Source organism: Pocillopora verrucosa, chromosome 3 (genome assembly GCF_036669915.1).
Source record: "Pocillopora verrucosa isolate sample1 chromosome 3, ASM3666991v2, whole genome shotgun sequence".
NCBI classification, from domain to species: Eukaryota; Metazoa; Cnidaria; class Anthozoa; order Scleractinia; family Pocilloporidae; genus Pocillopora; species Pocillopora verrucosa.
In genome coordinates, this window is record NC_089314.1 from 25,676,167 (window position 1) to 25,687,493 (window position 11,327).

General features: G+C 39.8%; 2 protein-coding genes and 2 pseudogenes across 2 annotated transcripts; all 4 read left to right on the forward strand.

Annotated features, from left to right (window-relative positions):
* Window positions 1–957: 957 nt before the first annotated feature.
* On the forward strand, window positions 958–2,944 carry LOC131770604 (serine/threonine-protein kinase 35-like; annotated as a pseudogene).
* A 1,831-nt stretch (window positions 2,945–4,775) lies between these two features.
* LOC131781873 (serine/threonine-protein kinase pdik1l-A-like) lies at window positions 4,776–6,723 on the forward strand. Its single transcript, XM_059098588.2, has one exon. It carries the CDS (start codon window positions 4,822–4,824, stop codon window positions 5,794–5,796), a length of 975 nt encoding a protein of 324 aa, XP_058954571.2. The 5' UTR covers window positions 4,776–4,821; the 3' UTR covers window positions 5,797–6,723.
* A 1,772-nt stretch (window positions 6,724–8,495) lies between these two features.
* Window positions 8,496–9,359, forward strand: LOC131770610 (serine/threonine-protein kinase 35-like). Its single transcript, XM_066163614.1, is given in 2 exon segments — window positions 8,496–8,586; window positions 8,589–9,359. Coding segments are annotated over 2 exon segments (798 nt in total). The 3' UTR covers window positions 9,296–9,359.
* Window positions 9,360–10,077: 718 nt separating this feature from the next.
* Window positions 10,078–11,118, forward strand: LOC131770609 (uncharacterized; annotated as a pseudogene).
* Window positions 11,119–11,327: the final 209 nt, after the last annotated feature.

The following is an 11,327-nucleotide window of genomic DNA, read 5'->3' on the forward strand; positions in this document are numbered from 1 at the left end:
GATGACCTTGGTTGAATCATGGTCAGTTATGTCTTCAACAAAAATTAAAGTTTGTCAAGTGCCCTTTGCTTGACTACGATCAACATATATCTTTTCATAAAAATTTTAATTCTTGGCAAATTTATCACGGGTTGCACAACAAGACTGAGGATCGTTTGTACGTCAGTTCCTATGCAACTCCAATCCGCGCCAGCCGCCAGCCTGTGTACCCTCAGCGAAAGATAAGTGTTGCTATAGAAACGCGAAACCTAAGCCAGTGACATACTCGAACTCTTTGTTATCAACAGGAAATTTATATCGGACCCCTTTCGAAACAAATTTGAAAAGCTTTAGAGGTTGGATTGAAATTAGCTTCGAAAGTTAAAAGTAGTCAGTTTTTGTAGGCTAGTTAACAGTTGGGTTACAGGGATGAAGACTCTTTTGCTTACAAAATTGTGCAAATTCAGGTGTGATTTAGGAGCTCTACTGGCTGATCCGGCTGAATGAACGGCTGGTTAAGATGACAGTTCCGCTAAGCCACACTACAATAACTTTCATTCAGATGCAAATGCCAACTCAGCAGGAGAGCGCACGTGAAGTCTAACTTTCAAAGTGTTGACCTTCCAGGAGTACCAGTCTCAAAGATCTCAACAGTTAATCACATCAGAGCAAGCACCTGCTCCTGCATTACATTAATCAGCCCAGTCCTGCCTGAGCTGAATTGCTATTTGCTAGCGCTTTGGTGTATCAATTTCCGCCGTCTGTCACTGTTTCGTCTGTTTTGTTTTTATGCTATTATGATTAGTGAAGAGAATAATCTCTTAACTTATTCACGTAATAAGGTACTCATTGTATCTTCATCCAGTCTGTTGCATAATGTCTGGTGAATCCCACTGATTGATTCATTGCAATTTTTTTCACTTTTCTTCTCCCCATAAACTTTGCTATACAAGAGACGAGTCTGCAGGACTCTAAAGGACTTAAAGGAATGGACTCGACATCGATTCATTTTCCGGCTTCTTCTTTTGCTATCGCAATTGCACAAAGAAAACAACAACAACAAAAACAACTTCAGCAACATAAAAAGAACGACAACTTTTTTCTTATCAAGAATGGCCCTACATTGACTTTCTCAATCAAATTTCTCTGATACTTTGTTTGATGAGTTGCCATATTCGTCCAGGTCCACTGCATTAAGTGTTTTTACAACTAGCAATCGTAAATGAGCAAAGTTTGTTCCCGTTTTTGTCTTTTTCGAAACGTTCACTAGCTGATATTTATCATCCTACTCAAGTTATGGGGTTCAACCAGTACCTTCACAACCGGAAGTAAAAATTCACAAAAGGCCGCAATGCACGCTAGTTCGAATTAGGAAGCTCTGATAAACACACGTTACTTTTCCCAGAAAACGACCCCGCGTCGGTCGAAGCTCCGACTTCATTTACATTTTGCATCTGGCTAGGTAATTTCTGTGAAGGGACTTTCAAATGGCCCAAACTAACCTTCCAACACAGCTTCAAGTAGGTGAGAAAATAGTAAATATCCAACAGCGACTTGGTAACGGCGCTTTTGGTGTCGTCTACAAAGTAAAAGAAGAAGGAACGTCCAAAGTGTACGCTATGAAAGATATCCTTTGTTTGAATGATTCAGCCATTCGTAATGCCATCCGCGAAGCTTCAACACTAAACCTAATCTCTCATGAAAATGTTATTGCGATCTGTTGTCACCTTCACTCGTGCAACGACGTTCATCGCGATCTGAAGGCAGATAATGTGCTCTTGACTGCATCAGAAGATGTCAAATTGGGCGACTTTGGCCTTGCTCGTGAATATACCGCACTAAAACGAGCTGACGTGCGACTGTATGACGGCTCGTGGCTGACTAATTACACGCAATACTACATGCAGTCTGAAATAGGTCCAATCAACTGAGTGGCTCCAGAATTTTTCCGCGGCCATTATACTGAAAAGGCCGACATGTTCTCTCTCAGAACACTCCTCTTTGCAATACTCCAGCGGGATTACATCGTGATCGGCGGGAAAGCCATTTATGGGGCCTTCGTAAGTGTTCCTGGTGCAGGAAAGATTGGCGTCGGCTATGCGATGGAGATTTTTGGTGCGAATATACGAATTCAATTTTCAAGTCACGCTCAAGGATCAAACGCTCTACAAAGAAACGTTCTTGAGTTGCTAAAATACAACCCGCGTGATCGGCAGACCGCTCGAGACATCTGCAACTCTCTCAGGGTTATTCAATAGTGTATAAGACCTGGAGAGCCTTCGACTGATTCGACTAAGGCTGGCTCGTGCTGCTAATCGTTTGAGTGTGCCGGACAAGTGAAACGACATTTACGTACTGGTACACGACCGGACAAGAAACTTAGAAGAGAACCTAAAAATACATGTAACACTATACATGTAACATTTATCCTTTAATGTACAGCGTTGTCACGCGATTGTTAGGTGCAAGACTAAGTTACAGAAATTAAGGTTAGAAGCATGCAAATAAGAATTTCAGGAATATATCTTGGCTGTAAGTTTCTGAGGGACATGTAGGCCTCTTGTCAACAGCGCTACGTTACAGTCCTTGTTGGCCCTTTTCTTTTCATCAACGTCTACTACAATCTCTCGAACTAGGCAAAAGTCTAGGATCTAATGATCAGTTTGGCACCAAATTCGAAATATTTCGAGCGCAAAAACACATGACAATCGGCGTTTCAACATAGATAGTGTTCAGATGTTTGCGATTCCGCGAGGCTTTCAGGCCCTTACTGTGCTTGAGATCACGCTTGCCTTCGTTTGTGTCATAAAAGCCGTGCCAAACGACGGGAAAGACAAGGAAAATACTAGAAATAGTAATGGCGGAAATAACAGCAACAAACAATTATTCCTAAGGCCCATATAAACGAGTAAGTTACCAGTAAGTCCACTGTCAAAATTTACAAGAAATGTGTGCCCAGTTTCATGTATCCGGCAATAAATTTCATCTGTTTATTTTCTCTGTCTGTGTGTACTTTGCTTGGGCAGTAAACTTCTTTACGAAATATACAAATCAGCTAAACAAGAAGCCCAAGAAGTGGATGAGAGGGATAGCCTGCCTAGAGTAGAATCTGTTTTATAGATTCTAGTATGGAAAGTATGCCAGAAATGCAATGTTCCTAGCTAGTGTGGTAGTAGATTCTAGACTTATAGAGGAGTTCAAAACAAATATCTGTATATTAAATCAAGCACCAGAGAAACCCAAAAGCCAAAGAGGCAATGGGTTAAAAAAAAAAAGCTACTTTCCCAGTGGACTAATGGTAAATATTCAAGCTGGAGCTTTAAAATTATTATAATGAACTGGGCTGAGTAAGACTACAAAATGAAAACATTGGATTGAAGGGGTAGAAAAGAAAGCTTGAAGATGATTCTAAAGAGGAGAGGTGCAAGAAAAGCAAAATTGAGGAGAAGTTGACGGAAGCAAAGGCTCACAATAAGGAAATTACTGGAAAATTCCTAACCTAAAATTCCTGACTTATGAGAACATTGATGAAATAAATTTACTTCTTTACACCAGAGAAAGATTTAATGTTTAAAATGAAGTACACCATGAACTTACAATGATATCTGGAGATGGCACAAACATTGGCAAAAAGTTACATGTCATCAATATAACCTTTAATATGCTGAATGAAGGTGGAAATGCAATGTCTGCTGATAGGAATCATTTAATTGCTGTAATAAGAGATTCAGAAACTATGAGAAACTGGCACAATCCCTGGCAGATATATGGAAAGATGTGAGTTCTCTTAAACAAATTTTACTGATGATCTCACTGAAATTTCACATTCAACTCTTTACTTTTCTAAAACTGTAACCATGCTCAACCTATTTTTATCTTGAGACCCTTGTGGTCTGCAAGCACACAATATTTTCACTTCCAAGGTCCACGAGGTTGCATGTTGTTTATTCGAGGTTGGGCACGAATTCAATTCTCAAGTCACGCTCAAGGATCAAACGCTCTACAAAGAAACGTTCTTGAGTTGCTAAAATACAACCCGCGTGATCGGCAGACCGCTCGAGACATCTGCAACTCTCTCAGGGTTATTCAATAGTGTATAAGACCTGGAGAGCCTTCGACTGATTCGACTAAGGCTGGCTCGTGCTGCTAATCGTTTGAGTGTGCCGGACAAGTGAAACGACATTTACGTACTGGTACACGACCGGAAAAGAAACTTAGAAGAGAACTTAAAAATACATGTAACACTATACATGTAACATTTATCCTTTAATGTACAGCGTTGTCACGCGATTGTTAGGTGCAAGGACATTGAGGACATTGATGAAATAAATTTACTTCTTTACACCAGAGAAAGATTTAATGTTTAAAATGAAGTACACCATGAACTTACAATGATATCTGGAGATGGCACAAACATTGGCAAAAAGTTACATGTCATCAATATAACCTTTAATATGCTGAATGAAGGTGGAAATGCAATGTCTGCTGTTAGGAATTATTTAATTGCTGTAATAAGAGATTCTGAAAAACTATGAGAAACTGGCACAATCCCTGGCAGATATATGGAAAGATGTGAGTTCTCTGCATGTTGTTTATTCGAGGTTGGGCAGCACACATCGCAAGAGACCCGAAGATAAATTCCATATCTACGCCTGCCCATGCGTTATTCTCTATTTATAATTCCGCTCAAGATATGGGTTTCAACCTGTATACCAGGAAGTCAAAATTCACAAAAGGCCGCAATGCGCGCTTGTTCACATTAGGGAAGCTCTGATAAATATTCGTTGCTTGTTCGTGTCGATCAAAGCTCTGTCCAGATAACATCTGTGAGGTGACTTTCAAATGGCCCAAACTAACCTTCCAACGCGGCTTCAAGTAGGTGAGAAAACTGTAAATATCCAACAGCGACTTGGTAACGGCGCTTTTGGTGTCGTCTACGGAGTGGAAGAAGAAGGAACGTCCCAAGTGTACGCTATGAAAGATATCCTTTGTTTGAATGTTTCAGCCATTCATAACGCCAACCGCGAAGCTTCAACACTAAACAAAATCTCTCATGAAAATGTTATTGCGATCGTGAGTATAGGCCACTTTTACGATGGTGTAGGTTTGCACAAGTTGCTTTTGACCGAGTATTGCTCCGGCGGAAGCTTAAATGATCGCCTTGCTCGACCAAGCAGCGACCAACAAAATCTGAAGTGGATGATTCAAATCGCCGATGCTGTTGCCCACCTTCACTCGTGCAACGTAGTCCACCGCGATCTGAAGGCAGATAATGTGCTCTTGACTGCATCAGAAGATGTCAAATTGGGTGACTTTGGCCTTGCTTGTGAGTATATCCCACTAAAACGAGCTGACGTGCAACTGTATCACGGCTCGTGGCTGACTACTTACACGAAATACTACATGCAATCGAGAATAGGTCCAATCCACTGGGTAGCTCCAGAATTTCTCCGCGGCCATTATACTGAAAAGGCCGACGATTTCTCTCTCGGAACGCTCCTCTTTGCAATACTCGAGCGGGATTACATCGTGATCAACGGGAAAGCCATTTACGGGGCCTTCGTAAGTGTTCCTGGTAGAGGGAAGTATGGCGTCGGCTTTGCGATGGAGAATTTTGATAGGAATATACGAATTCAATTTTCAAGTCACGCTCAAGGATCCAACGCTCTACAGAGAAACGTTCATGAGTTGCTGAAATACAACCCATATGATCGGCCGACCGCTCAAGAGATTTGCAACCATTTGAGAGCTATTCAAGAGAATATAGGACTTGGACAGTCTTCGACTGATTCGAATGAGGCTGGCTCGTGCTTCTAAGCGTATATATGTAACTCTGCCGAACAGGTGTAATGTCATTTCCGTACCTTGGTACATGACCGGACAAGAAACTTAGAGGAGAACTTAAAAACTATACATGTAACACTTGTCCTTTAAAGTAAAGCGTTGCCACATGATTATTAGCTGCAAGATTAAGTTACAGAAATTAAGGTAAGAGGCATGCAAATAAGAATTTCAGGAATATATCTTGGCTGTGAGTTTCTAAAGGACATGTAAGCGTCTTGTCAACATCGCTACATCACAGTCCTTGTCAACATCGCTACATCACAGTCCTTGTTGGCCCTTTTCTTTTAATCAACGTCTACTACAATCTCTCGAACTAGACGAAGAAAATGTAAAGAGGTACTTAATCTATAGAAACTAAAACAAGTGACGGAAAGTGGAGATCCATCGAGATCGTGCACTTATCCCTTGAAGTTTCACTATAATTGTGCGCCGTGGAATACAAGAGAATTCTCAGCAGAAAGTTCGTTCGTATCATGTTTCGATGGTTCGGTCGGGTTCTAAAGTTGAGCAATAAATTTTCTATGAAATGACTGGTTTTTTTTTCACTTTTGATGCCTAAATACAGAGAAAGTGAAATTCGCTACATAATGTAAGATCGACATAAGTTGGTTTCACGAGTAATTTCTGAGAAACGTTACACTGCAATTCGTGTCTGAGATAAGAAACTTTTCAAATAAAATGCTATCTAAGTCTGGCATCTGAGAGTGTGAATAGAATTCTTCCTTGTAAGGATCTTTAGTTGATAAACCTGGGCAAATGCAAGACCAGGGAAGTTACGGATTACGAAATTCTTGGAAACATAGCTTGAAGTATGGGCTGTGTTACAGGAATTTTGGAAGCCCATGACTTCCACGCTTATAGCCAGTTGTTTGTGCTTTGTTTGGTGTTTTGTTCATAGCACTCTCCTTCAAGTTCTTAATAAACATAGGCATGCGCAGCATGCAAGAGCTATTTTTTCGGCTGGGTAGGTTGAGATGGGACACTTTGGGTACCTGATGTTTTCATTTTTGAAACTAAAAAAGAGCATAACTTTCAAAGAATTAGAATATCACATTACTTCACTTTAAGAGAGAGAAATCTAAATACTTCTAAGCAAACTAAAGTGCATTGGTGTAACGCTTACTGTTGTCTCCTTCGCAGCTGTTGCTTGGTCTCGTCACACAACGCCATCTATTCCTCTTTGGAAAGATAACGCGCTTTGCGTGACAAGGCTAAGTAACGGTTGCGAAAGGGAATACGCTTACTGCCGTTCCTTCAACAGTGGGAAGATCAAAATTATTCGCCTCGAAAGTATAATTCCACGTACTTTTACTACGAAAAGGAAACTGAAACTCTGTTGTATCTCCAATATGCCCTAACCAAAGATATATTGCGATCTCGAATAAGTGAAGATACATTTGAGAATTGCATGGAAATTTCACTATTAGTAACATTTAGTTCCATGTGAATCTATTTCAGTGGGGTTGGACAATGCAGTTATAATACGTGATTAAATTCAGGTTGTTTACAAGGAAATGACACGTAGTGGAGCGAAGGCTAAGGTGGCAAAATGGAATTTGATTGGTGCAATACAATTCAAGCACGTGGAAAATTGGCTAATGTTCATGTGGTGCAATGATTGGGTATGTTCTGACTGGACTTTTCATATTACGTGATGGAATGTAAGTTGTTTGGCGTGTGCGTTGTGGGTAAAGGAGTGGAAAAACATTTTCTAACTTAGAAATGATGCAAAAAGTTAAATGCGAACCTTTCATATCCCGATAAATCTCGAAGTTAGTCGACGAGGTTCTCACGAAGGCCACAAACCATTACACTTATCAAATGGGAACAAAATTATCTGGTTACTATCATTCTTTTTGCACAGCTTCCTGATTCCATGACATCATTGGCAAGAACAAAATATCCAAACGTCGTGATTGGTGCAAGATATCCAAATGCTATGATATGATTGGTGCGAGATACATAGCCCAATGCGGCAATCTGATTAGTGCGAGATACATACCCTAATGCAACGATCTGATTGGTGCGAGCAACATATCACTCTACAAGCTAGCATAGAGGTTTTTTTTTTTAAGAAAAAAAAAAATAACTCAAATATACATTATGGGTACTACTACTTACTAAATGGATAGGGATAATTAAGAACAAACTAACATCAGAAATAATCGGTTTTAGCTCCTACCTTCAAGCAAACCCTGCAATGTAGCATATTTGGCCTAACCGAAAGGTGCTAATCCTGTTTACTATATTTAACAGACAAATGATCATTTACTCCACAGAACATTTACTTTGGATATGAATTCTCGGAAAAAACATTGCATCTTAAGACTAGTGGGGGGGGGGGGGGGGGGGTAGGGTCTTTTGTTTACAAAGACTGATCCCTAATTAATCCCTACCAAGGCAACTAAAACATGATCAAACTTTGAATAACGATACTGTAAGACTTCCTCTCTTGGATATACAACAGTTAAACTCGTGCACAATCAAACTATCGCCTTCATACCGAGTACTACTGAAATAACACCACCCCTGTACGTTCCCATAAGTCAAATCAATTGCCAAGTTCGTTTTTCCGAGAAATCAGACCCAAGTATTTCGCAGCGGCTAAACTGGTTGTTTCCATCAAATTGACTTTTAGATAAAGAGAACAGTTGTGGCCTGTAAAACGCGAAATGCAACAAGCCTGGATTGATCTTCCCCCAAGACTGCATGTAGGCGACGAAACAGTAAAAGTCGAACAGCACCTTGGTAGTGGTGCATTTGGAATGTCTACAAAGTGAAAGACGAAGCGGGGTCTGAACTCTATGCCTTAAAAGACGTCCTTTGCTTAAACGTTTCACAACGTCTTAATGCAATCCGTGAGGCAAAGAAACTGTACAAAATCTCCCACGAAAACATCATTGCCATAAAGGGAGCAGGTCGGTTCGTCGACAATCAACACAACTTGCACATGTTGATTTTGACTGAGTATTGCGCGGGTGGAAACTTAAACGAACGCCTTGCTCGACCAAGCTCTGAACGAATCAACTGGAAGTGGATGAGTCAAGCTGCTGAAGCCGTAGCCTACCTTCACTTAAACGGCGTGATTCACCGCGACCTAAAACCGGAAAACGTACTTTTGAACAGACGTGGAAATGTTAAACTAGCCGACTTTGGCCTGGCTCGCGAGTATATCGCACCAAGACGAGTTGACGCGCGAAGAAACGATGGCTCGTGGATGCAAAAGGTCCCACAATACTACATTGACTACGAAGTTGGCACAACGTACTGGTTAGCTCCTAAATATTTTACGGATCACTACACAGAAAAAGCCGATGTCTTTTCCCTTGGCCTGCTGTTTTTTGCCATCCTAAAACGGGATTACATAGAAAGCAACAGAAAAGCGTATTACGGTGCATTCAACGTATTCGCGGTCTTGGAAAAGTTGGCCTTGGGGTTGCAAAGGCAATGTACAATCCAGGAACTGACATAGAATTTTCAACGCGCACAGGGCTCCAGGGATGTGCAGTAGTTAGTCACTGAGGCTTTGTTGAGACGAGCTATGTGATACGTTTGAAGACTTGGGTCTAGAATAGCTCTTTAGTCTGAAGTTACATCTGGAGGAGCAATCGTCGTTTTGAACGATAAGGTGTGGATTGCTCAAGAAACGTTTTTTTTCGGTGAAATTCTTGCACGAATTTTTCCCTTACGAAAAGGGTGAACAGGGTTTATTGATGATCTTTTCTTTCTCGTCAGCTAGCTTTGCATCAACTCTTTTATAAAAAAATTTTTCATGCTCGAGTTCAAGTTTCCTTAATTTTTCCAACCACTCCCGAGCCTTTTCTTCGGTTCGCCCTAACCTGTACGTGGTAGATTATATAGGAGATGAGGAACGTTCTCATACATTCACATAATTTGCTATTGTAAAGTAGCACTACTTTACTGATGTGAAGACTGAGGCAGCGAAAACTGAGTCAAGTTTAAGAAGGTAAACGAAACGTCCTTTTCAGTTTTATGCAGGTTTCAAGTATACAACGTTTTGTATTAAATGAACAAAATTGATCAAACGTTCTGTAGTTCAGTCACGTAGTGCATGACTGAGGTCTCCTGGTCTTCACATTTCGTTTCAGTGAGACCAGACTGACCTTTAAGATACAGATGAATTCAGGTCTAGTCTTTCCTAATTCTGTAGGGATTCATTCTCATAAATGACACAATTCTTCGTTACAAACTCGAAAAGGTTCGCAGCACTGACGGAGTCAACAAGTTCCAGTAATGAGGTAGTTGACGCTTTTCCATGCCATATGGAAGATACCTTCGAACTCAAATGAAAATGCAGAATTCAGTGTTAGGATCTAAATAGTGGTGCATAAGGACTTGCCATAAGTCTCGTCGTTTGAAATAATTTTCATGGCCACATGAAAATGTTCATCGTCTTCGTCATATTTGCATGACTAGTAATCGCTTAAAATTTCACGGCATATCAACAGATGGTTTATTTACATGACTTAATGCTGATTCAATCGATTATTTCAATGTAGCAAAAACTCGTTCAAACTTCAGGTATGATCAAGTTCAAATAAATAGTTAGTTAGAAACTAAATAGGACTTCTATCTACGGAAACACACAATACCAAAATCTAAGTAATTTCTCCCTGTGGGTTGATGGTGAACAGAAGACTTTACAGAAGCTTTATTCAAAATCATTGTACCAGATTTTCGTCTCTAAGATATCTAGTATACCAACTGCAATGAAGAAATACGACAAAGCATTTAATACAGACACTTTTCATCTTGATTGGGAGAAGATTTATTTACTGCCTTTTAAAACAACTTTGCATACCAAACTAAGGGAGTTTCAATATAAAATACTAAATAGAATCTTATACACAAATGTTGTTGTTTAAATTTAAGAAAGTAGACTCCCCATTGTGTTATTTTTGCGAAAAGGAGTTAGAGACTTCAGAACATTTGTTATTTTATTGTCCAAGAGTGCATGCTTTCTGGGATGAAGTCACTGTCATGTTAAACTCACAGGGCATTACTTTGAAGTCTCCTGATATTAAAGATATTGTTTTTGGTTTTTTTGAGGCGCCTAATCATGACAATGACGTAATCCTTCTTAGTTATATTGTACTAGAAGGTAAATATTTTATTTATCGCATCAAGCTAAATAAGACTTCTCTATCCTTTAAATCCTTTTTCGAAAGAATTAAGAGTACGTTTCAAATAGAACGTTTTATAGCCAGAAAGAATAGTAAACTTGAGATCCATTACAACAAATGGAAACCCCTCCTTCAACTGATAGAACAATAGCTGAACTAATTTATTATTTATATCAATACGTGATGCCTCTATAAATAGTGTGTCTGTTTTTCCTGTGGTTTTGCACGTTTCATGACTATTACTTGGATCTAAAAATGTTTGCCTTCATTCCCAATTGCTTAAAGTAAAGCCGAAAGTGGAAATCACTTCTCTGATATCAATTCAATTCTCGGAAACGCATTTATCAAAAAAACAAGATT

Coding starts and splice junctions, on each gene's coding strand:
- LOC131781873 (XM_059098588.2), top strand. CDS start 4,822: ATGGCCCAAACTAACCTTCCAACGCGGCTTCAAGTAGGTGAGAAAACT.